Source organism: Taudactylus pleione, unplaced genomic scaffold (genome assembly GCF_031769625.1).
Source record: "Taudactylus pleione unplaced genomic scaffold, aTauple2 ptg000393l, whole genome shotgun sequence".
NCBI lineage: Eukaryota > Metazoa > Chordata > Amphibia > Anura > Myobatrachidae > Taudactylus > Taudactylus pleione.
The window spans coordinates 5463351-5484669 of NW_028284794.1; the positions used below are offsets into that span (position 1 = coordinate 5463351).

The following is a 21319-nucleotide window of genomic DNA, read 5'->3' on the forward strand; positions in this document are numbered from 1 at the left end:
CTGCCACCTTTTTGATCTAACAGCATGCTAAAACTATGGCAGTGCATGCTGGGATGTGTAGTTCCACAGCAGCTGGAGGGCCAAAGTTGAAGACCCCTGATCTACACCCTTCCCCATGTAGGGTCCAGAAGCTGCTCCAACTGATGAGGCCCAGATACTGTACATATGAACAGTGATTCATTGGTGCATAAATAATATGTTTGGACCCTGGATAAGAGTTTGCTAACGTATCTGACATTTATTGAAAGTGCTATAATTCACAAAAGCAATCCGTACAAATTACATTTGCCCCAGGCACCTTCTCCCTCATTCTACATGTCTTTCCCTTCACCCCTGCAGAACACGCACCACTGTCCGCGTCCTCCGAGTTCGTGAACACGTGATCCATGAGGAAGCCGGCAAGCTCAGCCTGGAGAGGAAGATCGGGCGTATAGACGAGCGGCTGAAGGTAAGACCGTTCGCCGCGGCTAAGGTGACCGTTAAACACGATCAGTAGATCGCAGAGTAGTTTAAATGCCTGGACATTTATAGAGGAGGAAATAGCAAGAAAATAATGAAAGATGAATGGAAAGATACACAGGTTAGCACACGTTCAATATCATAACATGAAACCGGGCCACCCATGCCAGCTTGCGGTCACCTGTTCTCTCACGCTGCAGTGCAGATCCGACAGAAAGTTCTGACACAAGTTGCAGAACAAGCGAAGCCTCTTCCTTAGTGCAGTCAGTTCCTCCTGATAATTGACAGCAAGCACAGAATGAAAACATATCATACATGGTCTGGAAAAACAAGAGATATGGTAAGAACTTACCTTTGTTATCTCTGTTTCTACGAAGTCCATAGGGTCCACAGGGTTGACCTTGGGGTTATAGCTGGAACAGGATCCATGGGCACCACACAGTTAAGCTTTTAGCTCCCAGGATGCACTTGGGTCCTCCTCTATACCCCGCCCCCGAGCCACAGGCACCTCAGTTGGTAAGCAGCCTAGGCCGGAGGAGAATATGGAACAGAGAGAAGGAAGACTGGAACACACAAGAAACCATACTCACAGCAATAGGAGACGGAAAACCGGTGACCAGCCACACAGCCCATTTGAAGCCAGGTGCGTCAGGGCGGGCGCCCTGTGGACCCTATGGACTTCGTAGAAACAGAGATAACAAAGGTAAGTTCTTACCATATCTCTTGTTTTCTACTTCAGGGTCCATAGGGGGTCCACAGGGTTGACCTTGGGGATGTCCCAAAGCAGTACAACTAAGGGCGGGGACGCTCCTGTGCTGAAAGGAGTACCCGGCGCCCGAAGGATGCATCCTGAGAGGCAAAGGTGTCAAACGCATAGAACCTCAAAAACGTTTGAATTGAAGACCAAGTGGCCGCCCTACACAGCTGAACAGCAGAAGCGCCACGTCTAGCAGCCCAAGAGGGACCCACAGAACGAGTGGAATGAGCCTTAACAGAGGCTGGCACAGGTAAGCCCTCCTGTGCATAAGCCTCACAAATAACGGAACGAAGCCAACGGGCTAACGTTTGTTTGTTGGCAGGCCAACCCCTCTTGTGAAAACCAAAGAGGATAAACAAGGAATCAGACTTCCTAACCGAAGCCGTCCGGTCTACATAAATTCTAAGCGCCCGGACCACATCTAAGGAAGTCTCACCAGCTGAAAGATCAGGGGACTGAAAAGCTGGCACAACAAGTTCCTGATTAATATGGAACTTCGAGACCACTTTGGGCAAAAACTCAGGACGAGTGCGGAGCACCGCTCTGTCCTGGTGAAAAATCAGGAAAGGAGGGCGACAGGAAAGCGCCCCCAATTCAGACACCCTCCTGGCCGAAGCAATTGCCAGGAGAAAAACCGTCTTAAATGTCAGCCACTTGAGCTCCACCGCCTCAAGAGGCTCAAACGGAGGACCCTGCAGGACCCGTAGCACCACCGCCAAGTCCCAAGGAGCCACAGGAGGCACAAAGGGAGGCTGGATCCTGAGAACACCTTGGAAAAAGGTGTGAACGTCTGGTAGTATTGCAATCCGCCGTTGAAACCACACGGACAAGGCGGACACATGAACCTTCAGAGATGCAAGGCGTAAGCCGAGATCCAATCCTGACTGAAGAAATTCCAAGATCCTAGAAACTCGGAACACCTGAGGATCATAAAGTCTGGACTCACACCACTGAAAGTAAGTGTGCCACACTCTGTGATAAATCCGTGCTGAAGCAGGCTTGCGTGCCCTGAGCATGGTACCAATAACCGAACTGGAGAAGCCCCGAGACCTCAAGACGGCTGTCTCAAGAGCCACGCCGTCAAAGACAGCCGACCCAGATCCGGGTAAAGGCAGGGCCCCTGAGACAACAGGTCCCGACGTTGAGGAAGAAGGTACGGAGCGTCGATGGAGAGGCTCTTCAGATCGGAGTACCAAGGACGTCTGGGCCACGCCGGAGCTACCAGCACGAGCATGCCGCCGTCCTGCTTGAATTTCCGCAGAACCCGAGGAAGCAGGGATATCGGAGGAAACAGATACGCCAGGTGAAACGTCCATGTCACCGACAGCGCGTCCACCAGACTTGCACCTGCGTCTCTTGTCCTTGACCCGTAAACGGGCAACTTGTGATTGTGACGGGAGGCCATCAAGTCCAGCTCCGGCAGTCCCCACCTGTCCACGAGTAGCTGAAACACCTCTGGGTGAAGCGACCATTCCCCGGGATGCACGTCGTGACGGCTGAGGAAGTCCGCCTCCCAATTGAGGACTCCGGGGATGAAGACCGCCGAGATCGCTGGAATGTGACCCTCCGCCCAAGACAGGATACGAGACACCTCCGACATCGCTGCCTGACTGCGAGTTCCGCCTTGGTGATTGATATACGCCACCGTGGTGGCGTTGTCGGACTGCACCTGTACCGCCCTTCCGTGAAGAGCGGGGCCGGACGACTGCAGGGCCTTGTATACTGCCCGCAGTTCCAGGATGTTGATGGGGAGAAGTGCTTCTTCCGCTGACCAACGACCCTGAAGCGACAAAGAGCCGGTCACTGCCCCCCAACCCCGGAGACTGGCATCCGTCGTGAGCAGGACCCAGTCCGGGATCCAAAATGGGCGCCCCTCGACCAGATGAGCTGTCTGAAGCCACCAAGCCAAAGATAGCCGAACGTCCGGAGACAACACCAGCGCCTGAGAGCGGATCCGGTGAGGTAACCCGTTCCATTCTGATAGAATCAGCCCCTGCAGGGGCCGGGAATGGAACTGGGCAAATTCCACCATGTCGAATGTCGACACCATGGACCCCAGAACTCTCATAGCCGAATGGACAGACAGGCGGCAACGGCTCAGGCAACTGCGTATCCGCAGCTGTAGTGAGGCGACCTTCTCCGGAGTCAGGAAGATCCTTTGCTGACGCGAATCCAGCAGGGCTCCCAAATGAACCATCCGCTGTGATGGAATCAGAGAGGACTATTTCCAATTTATCAACCACCCGTGTGCTTGCAGGCAAGCGATCGTCAGGTGGAGATGTTGAAGCAGTACCTCCGGGGAGCTCGCCAGCAACAGGAGGTCGTCCAGGTACGGCAGCAGCCGTACATTCTGGTTCCGAAGATGTGCGGCCATGACCGCCATAATCTTCGTGAACACCCTCGGTGCCGTGGAGAGACCAAAGGGTAGCGCCCGGAACTGATAGTGGTGTTGAAGGATAGCGAACCTCAGATACCGTTGGTGTGAAGATGCTATCGGAACATGGAGGTAGGCGTCCTGGATGTCCAGGGACACCATGTAATCCCCCGGTTCCATCGCCAGAATGATGGAACGTAACGTTTCCATCCTGAACTTGGGAACTCTGAGGAATTTGTTCAGAGACTTCAAGTTGAGGATAGGAGCGATGAGAACCATTGGGTTTCTGCACCAGAAAGAGACGAATAATACCCCGTCCCTCGTTGTGATAGAGGAACGGGAACAATGACCCCTGCTTTCAGCAAGGACTCTATAGCCTCCTGAACCTGTAACGCCTTGGTCTTGTTCTGAGAAGGACTTGTGCAGAAAAACTGGTGGGGTGGTCTGTGCCGAAAAGACAGGGCGTACCCCTGGGAGACCACTTCTCGAACCCAGGCATCCGTGGTGGTATTGTGCCAGCACTGGGCAAATAGAAGAAGTCGGCCTCCCACTCTGAGGTCCCCCAGAGGGAGGCCCGTCCCATCAGGCCGCAGGTTTATCTTCCTGCTTGGAAGAAGGGCGCCGAGCACTCCAGGCTTGCTTCTTGGGTTTAGAGGCCGTCTTACTCGCAGACTGTCTCGGGAAGGACTGACCTTTCGCCTTACCTTGAACCCGAAAGGAACGAAAAGCCGAACTCCGAACCTTAGCAGGCAGTGCCGCCGAAGGGAGGAAGGCCGACTTGGATTTAGCCAGGGTGTCCACTATTTTGTCCAAGTCCGGACCAAATAGTAATTCCCCATTGAAAGGTAAGGCCTCCAGACCTTTCTTTGAATCAGAGTCCGCTCTCCAGGACCGCAACCATAAGGATCGGCGGGCAGACACCGCTGCAGCCGATACCCACGAGGTCAGCAGACTAGCATCTAAAGAAGCTTCTCCAATGTAAGAAGCGGCGTCCCTCATTTGTCCCAACAACGCCCGCTGGACATCCGGAGCGTCGTCCGGGAAGGTATCTTCCAACGCATTGGCCCACCCCTCAATGGCCTTGGCCACCCAGGAAATGGCCATGGACGGTCGGGCCACCGCCCCGGAGAGGGAGTAAATAGACTTTAAGCAAGTCTCAACTTTCCTGTCCGTGGGATCCTTCAGTGAGGATATCGACGGTAATGGTAAGGTGGCGCCCCGAGTTAAACGGGTGACATGGGAATCCACCGCCGGTGGAGTTTCCCATTTTTTACAATGTGCCTGAGGGAAGGGGTAATTAGAAGCCAACCGCTTCTGAGGAAGGAATCTCTTACTGGGCGCCTGCCAAGCTACCGCCATATGATCCGTCAACTGATCCGACAGGGGAAACACCGCAGAAGCCACCTTAGTTTTTTTGAAACTAGGAAACTTCGACCTAGGAACCGGTGCCTCATCCTCTATAAGAAGAATAGCTCGCACCGCCCTAACTAGTGCTCGCACATTAATGGACGACTTGGTATCCATTTCCTGGACCGAGGCGTCCGAGTCAGTGTCATCAGGGACCTCCCCATCATCTGAGGAACCCTCTGAGTCCGATACCTGAGCAGCCCGTGTCATGAGTGGGCGTTTAGAAATCCTAGAAGGCATGTCAGTCTGCAACATTGACTGAAAAGCCGAGGAAGCGGCCGCCAAATTTTGCACGGAGTTGGAGAGCACATCCACCCATGGTGGAGGCGTCGCCATAGGGGCCTGAAAAGGTACCACAGGCTGCTGCGGTACAGGGGAAGTCTGTATATACATAGGCAACCCCGCATAGGGACCAACTGATTGAGACCCAGGAGGACACCCGGGGAATGGGGGATGGTCGGCTGGGGCACCGCCCTAGTAGGGAGAGCAGTCGGGACCGACAGACGGTCCGCAATAGACACCAGCACTTGAGAAAACATCGCCCACGGTGGTTCCTGCGCCAGAGAAGGTCTGGATGGGCCAGGAGCCACCTGGCATCGACTACACAGGCCATCCTGTGACAAATCCTCCCTATCTACTCCTGCAGAACAGCGTCCGCAGGAGGCCAACACCGGAGCCACTGAGCGCTCAACCTCCTCGTCTGACATGACAGAATATATTATATATCTGGCACCAGGGTAGAAGTAAAACGCACTCACCGGTGTGCTGAACAACAGCCCACAATATGGCACTGAGTAGCACACAACTGTATGTGACGGACCTCACAAATACGTGATCTATATAAGTGAGGTCAGTAGAAACGCCCCTCCCCCACACACCTGCAGGGCTTGTAGGAGAAGTAAAGGGATAGGTATAAGCTGACAGTAAGCGGAAAATAAGCACAGACAGGCAGCACTAGCAAAAAGTCACATACCATGCAGGAAGATAACAAGAGATATGGTAAGAACTTACCTTTGTTATCTCTGTTTCTACGAAGTCCATAGGGTCCACAGGGTTGACCTTGGGGTATAGGTTGGGAACCAAATCCGGGCACCACGCAGTTAAAGCTTTTAGCTCCCAGGATGCACTGGGTCCACTCTCCCTATAACCCCACCCCCAAGCCAGAGGCACCTCAGTTTGTAAGTAGCCAAAGGCCGGAGGAGGAGAGAAAAAGAGAGAGAAAACTGGAACACTCAATAACCATACTCACCGAAATGGGAGACGGAAAACCGGTGACCAGCCACACAGCCCATATGAAGCCAGGTGCGTCAGGGCGGGCGCCCTGTGGACCCTATGGACTTCGTAGAAACAGAGATAACAAAGGTAAGTTCTTACCATATCTCTTGTTTTCTACTTCAGGGTCCATAGGGGGTCCACAGGGTTGACCTTGGGGATGTCCCAAAGCAGTTCAACCAAGGGTGGGGACGCTCCTGTGCTGAGAGGAGAATCCGTTGCCAAAAAGGAAGCATCCTGAGAGGCAAAGGAAACCAATGCCTAGAACCTTAAAAAGGTGTGGACAGAAGACCACGTGGCCACCTAGTAAGGCAAAACAGCCGAGGCGCCACAGCGAGCCGCACACGAGGGTCACATGGCCCGAGAAAAAACAAGCATCAACAACAGGAAGGCCTACCCATGGGTAGGCCCCTGAGGAAGACCTACGAGGCCATCCAAGTCAACATTTGGTTATAGGCCGGCCATCCTTTCCTGTGAAAACCAGAAATCTCAGACCACCAATAAGGAGTCCGATTTCCGTAAGGAACCTGAACGGATCACATAAATCCAAAGAGGCCAGACCACAGTCAATGAGGCCACACCAGCCGAGAGGACTGGGGACAGAATGGCCGTACCATAAGTTCCAGAATAATATGGAACCTGAAAACCACTAAGAAGAAACACAGGGCGAGAGCAACTCCCACCCTGACATGATGCCCTCCAGAAGAGGGAGCCACATGAGAACGCTCCCAATTCAGACACTCTCCTGGTTGATATAAACACCCTGAGAGAAAGAGAGAGCCTAAGCAATAGACCATGTAATGGCTATCACAACCAGCGGTTCCATTGACTGTCCCCGGAGGTAACGAAGAACCACTACTTACTCCCAAGGAGTCCCTAGGGAGGACAAATGGAGGCATAATCAAGAAAACACTCCAAAGGATGAACTGGATACCAGAGTGAAGCAATTCCATATCTTAACCATACTGACAGTGTAGAGATCCGCACTGTCAGGAAGACCAGGCCAAGTGTGAAACCCAAGCCAGCCGGAAGGAATGCCAGAATATCTGGAAATCCTGGACACCGGAGGATTGTATCGACAGGTACAATACCATAAGATTTATGGCTGCCACAGTTTGTGGTAGGTCCCAGCAAAAGCTGATCCATGTGCTCTAATCATTCCAACGATGACAAAGCCAGGGAAGCCGTAAGACCACTGTAAGGACACAGTCAAAGACAAACGACCCAGGTCCAAGGCAAAACCAAGGACCCTGAGACAACAGGTCCGGGCAGTGAAGCATCAGGGATGGAGTATCGATGTAGAGACTCCGAAGATCCAAGTACCCCTGACATCTGGGGCAATCAGGAGCCACCAGCAGGAAAGCATCTCCGTCTCGATTGAAAACACTTCCAAAGACCTCGAGGAAGAAGGGAGACCGGAGAACACAGGTACACAAAGTGGAAGGACCACTTCACCGACAAAGAGTCGCTGAAGTTTGCTTCAGAATCCCCAGAGCTGAACTGTAACACCATAGTGTGATAAAGTCAGAAGGCCATGAGGGTCACCTCAGGGGGGCCCCCCCTGCTCACCAGGAGATGAAACCTCTCTTGGGGAAGAGACTAGTCCCCGGGATGCACGTCGTGACGGCTGAGGACTCCCGCTTCCCAATGGAGAGCTCCTGAAATGAACGCTGCCGAGATGGTCGGGAGGAGACCCTCGGACTATGTCCGAATATGTGACATACCTGTCATTGCCACCCAACGAACAGTGTTGCTAAAAAGGAAGCCACTGTCCTGACCCTGTCGGACTGAACCTTTTCAGGTTCACCGGGAAACAAGAGTTATGCCAGAGTAAGTTAATTGACAGGGTGGAATCGACAGACGTCCAACTGCACTGAAAAGGATTCGGTCCAGACACTGTCCCTAGCAAAGAAAACCCTGGACGAGATGGCCATAGCCACCCGGACAGGGACCGACTTGCCTCCGGAGAGAGCATCATCGTTTGAACAGTTATCCGACAGAAAAAACTCATTCCATCTGGAGATGAGCCAATTATGGAAAGGCCTGGAATGGAACTGAGCCCATTCCACCATGCATCCCAGAGTGTAAAGACATCTGTCGACTGCGCAGACAACCATGTACTCCTAATGGAAGAGAGGAGATTCCGTCTTACGCCAGAAGAATTCTCAGATTCTGAGAATCCAGCAGGGATCCTAGATGAAGAATACCCAGAGAGGGATGCAGGGAGGACTTTTTCCCCGTTGATTAAACGTCTGCACCCTGAAGAAGCCACAGTCATCCTGACCTGGCCGTAAAGTACCCCGGTGATCCCGCTAAGAGCAGGAGGCCGTCCAGGTACAGGAGCATTGGGATATACTGAACAGAAGAACTGACAGAAAATCCAAAACGCTGGTAAACCCCTGTGGGGCTGAGGACAGTCCCAACAGGCAGAGCCCGAAAAATTGTAAGTGTTGCTGTGATACAGCAAACCTCAGCCCATGCTGAGGAAAGGTCTCTGTAAGTACCCGTAGGCACGCGTCCTGTATATCCATTGATACCCTAAAGTCCCCAGGTTCCAAACATCGTATGATGGAGCATAGGGATTTCCTCCTGAGCCCAGGTAGCTTTAGGAACTGGTTCAGGGAATTGAGACAGAGAACAGGCCAAAGAGGACCATTCAGCCACCGCACCAGAAAGAAAACAGAACAACCAGTCCCTCACTGAGATAGTGGGGATGGCCCAATTAGCTCCGCTTACCGCAACAACTGCATAGCTTTCTGGATCTGTAAGGCCCTTGTAAAGAGGGCGTACCCTCCTACCCACGTAGCCGCGGCAACTTGACACTAATACCGGGCGAACTGAGAAAATCGGTATCTCCCAGTTGTAGGCCTGTCCCGTCAGACTGAAGAGATATCCGTAGGTTCAGAAGCAGGATCGGCTGGCAGTCCAGGCCTGCTCGGTACTGGATATGTCGGCCCTTGTAGATGCCGACAGTCTACGAAGAAACAGACCTTTAGGCTGACCCAGAGGACAAAAAAGACTTAACAGACTTAGTCTGAGGCCTTGTAGTGTGCATAGCTGAAAACGGTAAACTTGTCGTTAGTAATACTGCCAATGTTACTACAATCTTGTCAAGGTCAGGACCAAACAATATCAACCCTAAAGATGGTATCTGCACCTCTGCATTCTCAGAGCGCAGCCATAGGGTATTACGGAGGATACAGTCGCAGCCGGAACTCTGAAAGTTAGGAGACTGGTATCCAATATAGGCATGTCCACCTATGACAACTGCATATATTACCTGAGCGACCAAATACATTTGAACCCCCGACGTGTTGGAGGGGAAAAAACGTTACAAATGCATCAACCCAATATGCAATAGTATTAACCAACCATGCTATAGCCATGGTAGGATGGGTAACAACTCCTGAAAGCAAGTATACTGATTTCAGGCAGAGTTACCACCTACGGATCCGAAGAATCCGACCACGCAGGAATGGGAGGCGTAGTAACGTCTGTAATCAGACGAGTAACACGCCCATCCCCCCCAGGAGGGGCTCGTGATGACCCTCAGGGAATTTGGGACAGGAGGCCAAACACTGTTGTAACACCTCCTATCTGGCAACAGCCAGAGTCCCGCTATGCGATCCACCCGCTAGTCAGCAACAGGTAACCCGAAGGCACGCAATACTGAGGGTGTATGATACAGGTGCAGGTCAACATTCACTCTAACCAGAATGGACCTGCTACCAGCCCTAAAGCAGGGATAATAATACCTGAAATAGGCTTCCCCCCGTGTAAGAGGGAAAGAGCCCCGAACAGTACCCAGTTCACGGCAGAGCCAACTGGGAAGTAACCACAGGGCGTCAACCACGCCAATTAGCGTTTCGTAGAAAACGACATCCACCCAGGGTGGCTGTTGTGGTAATCCCTGCAAGGGGAATGACAGACTATTGTGGCACCAGGGGGAATTCATATACTGCGAAAAACCCCTGCAGGGAGCGGTAGTCTGTGTCACAGGGGAAGAGTGCAAGAAGCTGCGAGATACCCTGAGATGAAAAGGGCAGTATGGTGAAGTAACCCCAAGTGAGGTACAACAATGGGGCCCGCCCGGCGATCCGCAATTGAGAGGATCCCGAGAAAACAAACCGCCCAAGGGGGTCGTGAAAGAGGCCGGCACCAGATGACGCCACATACAGAACCCTTTATGAGTCAAATCCTCCGCACTAACACCTGCAGCACATGGCTTGCAGGATAGTAAAAATGGGTGCAGTATAACGCTCTATCTCCTGGTCAGACATATCTGACCAATCTTGGCGGAAATATTAAGCAGCACTATACTGGTCCTGACTGATGCCAAAAATTAGCTGCAGGGACCCATTTTCAGCGTATGCAACACACAGTTCCATCTAAAATATGGCAACGTGCAGCACGCAACAGTATGTGACAAACCACACAAATATTAACAAGTATATAAATGTGAGGTCTCAGAACCACCCTAAGTACAGCTGTATTAGGGCAGATAAAGAAAAGGGATAGATATACACTGACAGGTGAGAGAATAAAGTACAGTCAGCACTAGCATAAGTCACATACAATGCAGATATATACATATATACATAAACATGTCATATAATATACTGCACTATTACACTGCATTCAACTGCCCAGATTCAGTGTCTGGGAAGGCTACAGCGCTGTGTACACTGACCTGATGGTGAGGTACGCAGGGGGACTGGACTCACTGCCATCCTGAGAGATTTCTGCTGCACCACAGAGATAAAATGGCCGCTGGAGACCTCAGAGGAAGCGTGGCCCGCGGAGGAAGCAGCTCAGCGACGCCAGACTATGGATACTGAAAGGCGCGCTGAGCTGAGGGGAGGAGCCGCTGTAACAGGGAAGGCTGCCTCCCCTGGCCGGCTATTAACCTCCCGGGACGCCGGCTCCCTGCACCGATCGTTAAGTCCCTGGTGGTCTAGTGGACACACGGGGTATGGGGGGCCCGCCGCCACTGCCGGCGCCTCCGGTCTGTCCCCTGAGACCGGAGGCACAGGACTGCATTTGAAATGCGCGGATCACCGCAAGCGGTGATCCGCGACCTTACCTGCTCCCCGTGGATCCGGCAGCAGTCCTGGGCGCCCGCAGAGTCCGGCTAGTACAGACTCTGGGGTCCCGCTGAGATCCCCAGATCTGTACTGGCGTCTCAGCGCCAGCGGGGTGACGGAGCGGCAGCTTAGACGTCCTATGGACAGTCCGACGCTGCCGCTCTGAAGAATCCAAAGGAAAAATAAAAAACTCTGTCCTTCAGAAAAAATAAAGCTTAGGGGCTGCTAATCAGCTCCCCCTGCGCTAACGGTGACCCGACTCCGGCCGGGCACCAACTTAAACTGAGGTGCCTCTGGCTTGGGGGTGGGGTTATAGGGAGAGTGGACCCAGTGCATCCTGGGAGCTAAAAGCTTTAACTGCGTGGTGCCCGGATTTGGTTCCCAACCTATACCCCAAGGTCAACCCTGTGGACCCCCTATGGACCCTGAAGTAGAAATACTCACTGCACCTTTACACTACAATCAACCTGCCCAGATTCAGTGTCTGGGAGGGCTATAGTTGCTGTGTACGCTGTCCTTAATCAAGGGAGAGGTACACAGGGGGACCGGTCCGCGTGCTCCCTGAGATCTGCGCTGCCACTGGGAAAATGGCCGCTGGAGACCTCAGAGGAGGAGTGGCCGAGGAATCTGCAGCTCAGCGACGCCAGACTGCGTGCTGAAAGGCGCGCTGAGCTGAGGGGAGGAGCCGCTGACAGGGAAGGCTTCCTCCCCTGGCTGGCCATTAACCCCAGGGATGCTGGCTTCCCGCTTGCCGGTTATCCCTGGTGGTCTAGTGGTCCCACGGGTTATGGGGGGGGCCCGCCGCCACTGCCAGCAGCCTCCGGTCTGTCCCCAGGACCGGAGGCTAAAGGACTGCATTTAAGGCATTCCGCGCGCCGCCGCTAGCCAGCGACGCGCGGCTTACCTGAATCCCCGGCGACTCCGGCAGCAGTCCTGGGAGGTAGACAGAGTCCGGCTAGTACGGACTCTGTCCTCCCGCCGCGATCCCCAGATCAGTACTGGCGTCGCGGCGCCAGTCGGGGATCAGAGCGGCAGCGTGGGCGTCTGTACAGACAGCCCTTCGCTGCCGTCTGTAGTAAAAATAGATTAAAAATAAAATTTAACTTAAAATAAAAAGCTTCTGGGGGCTGCCCCTGCAGCCCCCCTGCGCGGTGACCGACTCCGGCCGGGCACCAGCTTACACTGAGGTGCCTGTGGCTCGGGGGCGGGGTATAGAGGAGGACCCAAGTGCATCCTGGGAGCTAAAAGCTTAACTGTGTGGTGCCCATGGATCCTGTTCCAGCTATAACCCCAAGGTCAACCCTGTGGACCCCCTATGGACCCTGAAGTAGAAATAAATCTGAGGGCCTGATTCAATAAAGATCGCTATTGCGATCGCACCTCTAATCGCCCACAGGTATGCTGTGGAAATATGCTTATGAATGTTTCTGCAATGCCGTCACACTGCCAGCATAGAGACGCCCACTGCCTCCCACTACCGCTATCTCACGTCTGTAATTGCAAACCTCCACAAACATCGGTAACGACGAGTACCATCGGCCCCTGACGTAGGATTACTGCAGCCCTGACCTTACTTAGAAATTGCTGACCTCGTTGCACGCAGTGAATACTCAAGCTGCGTATGCAGTTGCAATGGCTAATTTATGCACGCCCACTCAGCGGCGTTCAAACGGACAGGCGCGCCTGTGTTTCTCCGACCACCCCCAAATGCTAACTGCCTGTCAATCACTCTGCGATTGCTCTGCTTGATCAAAGTGGTGCCTTCCCACACTGCGATGAATACGCATGCCCAATACGCAACAATCGGCCAACTGCGAGCGCTGTTGTAGTTGCGATCCTTAATGAATCAGGCCCTGAGATCGTAAAGTAGGCCACAAAGCCGTTATTTGCGCTGATTTGGCGAAATTACCTCAAATTAGCCCAAACTGTAGAAAAATACAGCCGGCTGGTGACCGATATTGTCGTGTACGTGTGCGGTCATCGGACACGGGATCGGGACATTTAGTATGACTGAAGATTGCTAGTATCTGCCCATTGTGGCTACACGCAGAAGTATCCTCACTCTGCTTTGCTCTCGGTGCGACACATTCAATGGAGTGGTGCCAGGTCCCGCACTAAGATTTCACGAGTGTACAGTATTTTCGCACTGCCGTCAGTGCTGTACTACACCTAACATAGCACTTTCAATTGCGCAAAATTTGCACAGATATTTGCATAAGTAGTTGCAAAGAGCGTTCAGCCTAATCCACATTACTGTGTATACAGAAGACTGCCAAACATGGAAAAATCATGTCATACATGTAAAACAGGGCCTGATTCAGACCCGGTCGCAAGCGCTGAGCGCTCGCAACCGGGTCGATGGTGGCCCAGAGCGCATGCGCACGACGGAGCCGGCTCCGTCGTGCGCATGCGCGAGACCCGGATAGCGACGGGCACTACGTCACTCCGGGTCTCGCAACAAATGGGGTGAGCTGTCGATTTGGAGTGACAGCTCGCCCCCTTTGGTGGGCGGGCCGGGGGGGGGGGGGGGGGTGGCTGCCCAAACGGAGGCGTTCCCATGAGAACGCCTACCGTTTGGGGCCGGCCCCACTGACATCACAAGTGATGTCAGTGGAGAGCTTCCGGCTCTGTGAGAGCCAGAAGCTCTCCGGGGCTTGCGGCCACGAGACACTACCACATGGGTCTCGTCGCAAGCCCGATGGTCGCGATGGTCTTGACCATCGCGACCATCATCATGGCCGCTCGCTATAGCTGTGGGTGGTCACCAACAGCTTTGCGAGCGTCCAGGAGGCCGTTCTAAAAAAATAATGCCCGGCCCTGATTCAGAGCGAGCACTCTGTCAGAGCGAGCGGCTCTGAATCAGGGCCACAGTCATCAATGACTTACATGACAAACAACAATGTACAGCGTGACAACATGTTTTACCACATTTAGCTGCGTTGTCAGTCTTCTGTATAGAAAGCAATACTGATTAGTCTACACGCTTTTTGCTACTTTTCCCCTAACATTATGCTACTTTTTTTTTTGCTATTATGCTATTTTCATGCAATTATTTGTTTGAATTTTGCTCAACTGATACTGCTGTTTTATAGAAACAAACAGCCTATGACATGGGGCGCCACTGTATCCAATACTATGGCACAATGGGGGTCTTTTGTGCGATTTTAGCAAAACATTGTAAGGACACATCTGTATGGACGGGAAGATATTGCAGTTATGGCCAAAGCTCTGTATTTACAATAAGCAAACTACAAGGTGATATGGATTTGTCTAAACAATCCCTTGGGAAATCAGTGGAAGAAACTGAGGGGGTCTCAGCTGTCGCCAATCCGAATAGATATGTAAGCTCTTACGAGCAGGGCCCTCTACCCTCTTGTACTTCTCCCTACTTTAATTTTATCTACTTCTTACTCACCACTAGGGCACCTAACACTTGGTTGTTTATGCTCTGTTGCTTATCTGGGTGTTATGGTCGCTAATGTAGCAATATATATATTTTCTACTTCAGGGTCCATAGGGGGTCCACAGGGTTGACCTTGGGTATAGGTTGGGAACCAAATCCGGGCACCACGCAGTTAAAGCTTTTAGCTCCCAGGATGCACTTGGGTCCACTCTCCCTATAACCCCACCCCCAGCCAGAGGCACCTCAGTTTAAGTTGTGCCCGGCCGGAGTCGGGTCACCGTTTAGTGCAGTGGGGAGCTGATTAGCAGCCCCTAAGCTTTATTTTTTCTGAAGGACAGAGTTTTTTATTTTTCCTTTGGATTCTTCAGAGCGGCAGCGTCAGACTGTCCATAGGACGTCTAAGCTGCCGCTCCGTCACCCCGCTGGCGCTGAGACGCCAGTACAGATCTGGGGATCTCAGCGGGACCCCAGAGTCTGTACTAGCCGGACTCTGCGGGCGCCCAGGACTGCTGCCGGATTCACGGGGAGCAGGTAAGGCGCGGGTCACCGCTTGCGGTGATCCGCGCATTTGAAATGCAGTCCTGTGCCTCCGGTCTCTGGGGACAGACCGGAGGCGCCGGCAGTGGCGGCGGGCCCCCCATACCCCGTGTGTCCACTAGACCACCAGGGACTTAGTGTTCGGTGCAGGGAGCCGGCGTCCCGGGGGTTAATAGCCGGCCAGGGGAGACAGCCTTCCCTGTTACAGCGGCTCCTCCCCTCAGCTCAGCGCGCCTTTCAGTATCCATAGTCTGGCGTCGCTGAGCTGCTTCCTCCGCGGGCCACGCTTCTTCTGAGGTCTCCAGCGGCCATTTTATCTGTGGTGCAGCAGAAATCTCTGGAGATGGCAGTGAGTCCAGTCCCCCTGCGTACCTCACCATTAGGTCAGTGTACACAGCGCTGTAGCCTTCCCAGACACTGAATCTGGGTAAGTTGCATGCAGTGTAATAGTGCAGTATATTATATGACATGTTTATGTATATATGTATATATCTGCATTGTATGTGACTTATGCTAGTGCTGACTGTACTTTATTCTCTCACCTGTCAGTGTATATCTATCCCTTTCCTTATCTGCCCTGATACAGCTGTACTTGGGGTGGTTCTGAGACCTCACATTTATATACTTGTTAATATTTGTGAGGTTTGTCACATACTGTTGCGTGCTGCACGTTGCCATATTTTGAGTGGAACTGTGTGTTGCATACGCTGAAAATGGGTCCCTGCAGCTAATTTTTAGTTTCAGTCAAGACCAGTATAGCGCTGCTTGATCACAAGGCTTGGTCAGATATGTCTGACCAGGAGATAGAGCGTTATACTGCACCCATTTTTACTATCCTGCAAGCCATGTGCTGCAGGTGTTAGTGCGGAGGATTTAACTCTTAAAGGGTTCTGTATGTGGCGTCATCGGGTGCCGGTCCCTTTCACGACCCCCTTGGGCTGTTTGTTTTCTCGGGATCCTCTTAATTGCGGATCGCCGGGCGGGCCCCATTGTTGTACCTCACTTGGGGTTACTTCACCATACTGCCCTTTTCAACTCAGGGTATCTCGCAGTTTCTTGCACTCTTCCCCTGTGACACAGACTACCGCTCCCTACAGGGGTTTTTTCGAGTATATGAATTCCCCCTGGTGCCACAATAGTCTGTCATGCCCCTTGCAGGGATTACCACAACAGCCACCCTGGGTGGAAGTCGTTTTTCTATGAAACGCAAATTGGCGTGGTTGACGCCCTGTGGTTACTTCCCACTTGGCTCTACCGTGAACTGGATACTGTTTTGGGCTCTTTCCCTCTTACACGGGGGGGAAGCCTATCTCAAGTATTATTATCCCTGCTTTCGGGCTGGTAGCAGGTCCATTCTGGTTAGAGTGAATGTTGACCTGCACCTGTATCATACACCCTCAGTATTACGTGCATTCTGGGTCCCTGTTGCTGACTAGCGGGTGGATCGCAGGGCGGGACTCTGGCTGTTGCCAGATATGAGGTATTACAACAGTGTTTGGTCTCCTGTCCCAAATTCCCTGAGGGTCATCATGAGCCCCTCCTGGGGTGGATGGGCGTGTTACTCGTCGGATTACAGACGTTACTACGCATCCCATTCCTGCGTGGTCGGATTCTTCTGATCCGTAGGTGGTAACTCTGCCTGAAATCAGTATACTCGCTTTCAGGGGTTGTTAAGCAACCATGCTATAGCCATGGTAGGATGGGTAATACTATTGCATACTGAGCTGATGTATTTGTAATGTTTTTCCCCTCCAACACGTCTGGGGTTCAAGTGTATTTGGTCGCTCACGTAATATATGCAGTTGTCAAAGGTGGACATGCCTATATTGGATACCAGCTCCAAACTTTCAGAGTTCCGGCTGCGACGGTATCCTCCGTAATACCCTATGGCTGCGCTCTGGGAATGCAGAGGTGCAGATACCATCTATAGGGTATATCTGACCTTGACAGTGGCAGTACAAATTTCCCGCCGTCAGCTATGCTCACTACGGGGCCTCAGACTATTAAGTCTTTTTGTCCTCTGGGTCAGCCTAAAGGTCTGTTTTTTCATAGACTGTCGGCCTTTACAAGGGCTGACATATCCAGTTCCGAGCAGGCCTGGACTGCCAGCCGATCCTGCTTCTGAACCAACGGATATATCGTCAGCCTGACGAGACAGGCCTACCACTGGGAGATGGCGATTTCTCAGTTTGCCCGGTACTAGTGTCTAGTTGCCACGGCTACGTGGGTAGGAGGGTACGCCCTCTCTTTGCTCAGGCGGCCTATTTCCATGTGATGGTACGCAGGCCCTTATTCGGAACAGGGCCTTACAAATCCAGAAAGCTATACAGTTGTTGCGGTAAGCGGAGCTAATTGGGCCATCCCCACTTTCTCAGCGAGGGACTGGTTGTTCTGCTTTCTTTCTGGTGCGGTGGCTGAATGGTCCTCTTTGGCCTATTCTCTGTCTCAATTCCCCGAACCAGTTCCTAAAGCTACCTGGGTTCAGGAAGCAATCCCTATGCTCCATCATACTATGTTTGGAACCCGGGGACTTTATGGTATCACTGGATATACAGGACGCGTGCCTACGGGTACTTACAGAGACCTTACCTCAGCATGGACTGAGGTTTGCTGTATCACAGCACTTACGATTTTTCGGGCTCTGCCTGTTGGGACTGATCTCAGTCCCACAGGGGTTTACCAGCATTTGGGATTTTCTGACAGTTCTTCTGTTCAGTATATCCCAATGCTCCTGTACCTGGATGGCCTCCTGCTCTTAGCAGGATCACCGGGGTACTTTACAGCCGGGTCTGGTTGACTGTGGGTTCTTCAGGGTGCAGACGTTTAATCAAGGGGAAAAAAGTCCTCCCTGCATCCCTCTCTGGGTATTCTTCACCTAGGAGCCCTGCTGGATTCTCAAAATCTGAGAATTCTTCTGGCTTAAGACGGCATCTCCACTCTTCCATTAGGAGTACATGGATGTCTGCGCAGTCGCCATATGTCTTTACACTCTGGGATGCATGGTCCACTATTCAGTGTCTGCCTTTGGAAGGGTGGAATGGGCTCAGTTCCATTCCAGGCCTTTCCATAATTGGATTATCTACAGATGGAACGAGTTTTTTCTGTCGGATCACTGTTCAAACGATGATGCTCTCCCCGGAGGCAAGTCGGTCCCTTTTCGGGTGACTATGGCCATCTCGTCCAGGGTATTCTTTGCTAAGGACAGTGTCTGGTTCGCATCCATTTCAGTGCAATTGGATGTCTGTCGATTCCACCCTGTCAATTAACTTGTTGGAACTTTAGCCTGTCTTGGGCTTCACTCTGGCATAGCCCTTGTTTCCAGGTGAACCTGAAAAAGTTCAGTCCGACAGGGTCAGAACAGTGGCTTCCTTTTTAGCAATACTGTTCGTTGGGTGGCAATGTCAGGTATGTCATACATTCGGGAATTGTCTGAGGGTCTCCTCCCGACCATCTCGACAGTGTTCATTTCGGGTGCTCTCCATTGGGAAGCGGGAGTCCTCAGCCGTTACGACGTGCATCCCGGGGACTAGTCTCTTCCCCAAGAGAGGTTTCATCTCCTGGTGAGCAGGGGGGGGGGGCCCTCCTGAGGTGACACTCATGGCCTTCTGACTCTATCACACTATGGTGTTACAGTCCAACTCTGGGGATTCTGAAGCAACCTTCAGTGACTCTTTGTCGGTGAAGGGGTTCTTCCAATTTGCGTACCTGTGTTCTCCAGTCTCCATTCTTCCTCGAGGGAAGTGTTTCAATAGAGACAGAGATGCTTTCCTGCTGGTGGCTCCTGATTGCCCCAGATGTCAGGGGTACTTGGTTTTTCGGAGTCTCTCCATCGATACTCCATTCCTGATGCTTCGCTACCCAGACCTGTTGTCTCAGGGTCCTGGGGTTTGCCTTGGACCTGGGTCGTTTGTCTTTGACTACGTCCCTATAGTGGTCTTACGGCTTCCATGGCTTTGTCATCGTTGGAATGATTGGAGCACATGGATCAGCTTTTGCTGGGACCTACCACAATCTGTGGCAGCCATAATTCTTATGGTATTATACCTATCAATACGAACCTCTGGTGTCCAGGATTTCCAGATTTTCTGGCATTCCTTCCGGCTGGCTTGGGTTTCTCCCTCGGCCTGGCCTTCCTGACAGTGCAGATCTCTACACTGTCAGTATGATTAGGTTATGGAATTGCTCCGCTCTGATATCCAGTTCATCCTTTGGAGTGTTCTCTGGATTATGCCTCCATTTGTCCTCCCTAGGGTCTCCTTGGGAGTTAGGAGTGGTTCTTCGTTAACTCCGGGGAAAGTTAATGGAACCGCTGGTTGTGATAGCCATTACATGGTCTATTGCTTTGGCTTTCTCTCTTTCTATCAGGGAGTTTATATCAACCAGGTGAGTGTCGGAATTGGGAGCGTTCTCATGTGGCTCCCTCTTCTGGAGGGCATCTTGTCAGGGTGTGAGTTGCTCTCACCCTGTGTTTCTTCTTAGTGATTTTCAGGTTCCATATTATTCTGGAACTTATGGTGCGGCCATTCAGTCCCCAGTCCTCTCGGCTGGTGTGGCCTCATTGACTGTGGTCCGGCCTCTGTGGATTTATGTGATCCATTCAAGTTCCTGACGGAAATCGGACTCCTTATTGGTGGTCTGAGATTTCTGGTTTTAACAGGAAAGGATGGCCGGCCTATGGCCATATGTTGGCTGGACGGCCTCGTATGTCTTCTTCAGGGGCCTACCCATGGGTAGGCCTTTCTGTTGTTGCTGCTTGTTTTTTTTCTCGGGCCATGTAACCCTCGTGGGTGGCTCGCGGTGGCACCTTGGCTGGTTTGCCTTGCTAGGTGGCCACCTGGTCTTCTGTCTACACCTTTTTAAGGTTCTAGGCATTGTTTTCCTTTGCCTCTCAGGATGCTTCCTTTTTGGCGGCGGATTCTCCTCTCAGCACAGGAGCGTCCCCTCCCTTGGTTGAACTGCTTTGGGACATCCCCAAGGTCAACCCTGTGGACCCCCTATGGACCCTGAAGTAGAAAACAAGAGATATGGTAAGAACTTACCTTTGTTATCTCTGTTTCTACGAAGTCCATAGGGTCCACAGGGCGCCCGCCCTGACGCACCTGGCTTCAAATGGGCTGTGTGACTGGTCACCGGTTTTCCGTCTCCCATTTCTGTGAGTATGGTTATCGAGTGTTCCAGTTTTCTCTCTTTTTTTCTCCTCCTCCGGCCTTTGGCTACTTACAAACTGAGGTGCCTCTGGCTGGGGGTGGGGTTATAGGGAGAGTGGACCCAAGTGCATCCTGGGAGCTAAAAGCTTTAACTGCGTGGTGCCCGGATTTGGTTCCCAACCTATACCCAAGGTCAACCCTGTGGACCCTATGGACTTCGTAGAAACAGAGATAACAAAGGTAAGTTCTTACCATATCTCTTGTTATCCATGTCCTGGTCCTGTAGTGTATTGTACTGTAAGTCGCTTGTCTACAACTTGTTTATGTACTTTGTAAGGCGCTGCGGAACATTTGTGGCGCCATATAAATGATAATAATAATATGACTACCTGAAGAATCCTCCCCTGCAAACACCTAACACAGGAAGTACATTCAGCTCTGTTTGCCATGCACAGGTGTTAGGGAATAAGGAGTAAGTAAACAGCCAGCGGCATTTGTTATAAACACAATGGCCCTCATTCAGAGCCGTACGCTCTGAGCACAGCGCACGCTCTGAAGGAGGGCCGCCCTCCATAAAAATGGAGCGTCCTCCTGGACGCTCGTATAGCTGTGGGTCACCACCCACAGCCTATACGAGCGTGCAGTTTGATGGCCGCAATGGTCGTGACCATCGAAACTGCGAGCCGGAGCCTGCGGTTGAGGTTTTCAACCGCAAGCCCCAGAGTGATTTTGGCTCTATCAGAGCCAAAATCACTCCCACTGACATCACTAGTGATGTCAGCAGGCCGGCTTCTGACGGGAGGCGTTCCCGTGGGAACGCCCCCGTCAGGGAGGCACGCCCCCGGCACGCCCACCAAAGGGGGCGTGCTGTCAATCAAC

General features: G+C 52.3%; 1 protein-coding gene across 4 annotated transcripts in view; it reads right to left on the minus strand.

Annotated features, from left to right (window-relative positions):
• Positions 1-21319, minus strand: part of STAG3 (STAG3 cohesin complex component) — a 183949-nt gene that overhangs the window by 57120 nt on the left and 105510 nt on the right. For 3 of the 4 annotated variants that reach the window (XM_088446139.1, XM_088446137.1, XM_088446138.1), the window contains exons 23-24: positions 641-733; positions 349-517 (exon numbers count right to left, since the gene is read on the minus strand). In XM_088446139.1, coding sequence (XP_088302265.1) covers positions 349-517; positions 641-733 — 262 coding nt within the window. The remainder of the gene's footprint in view (positions 1-348; positions 518-640; positions 734-21319) is intronic. The other variant, XM_088446141.1, reaches the window with a different exon arrangement.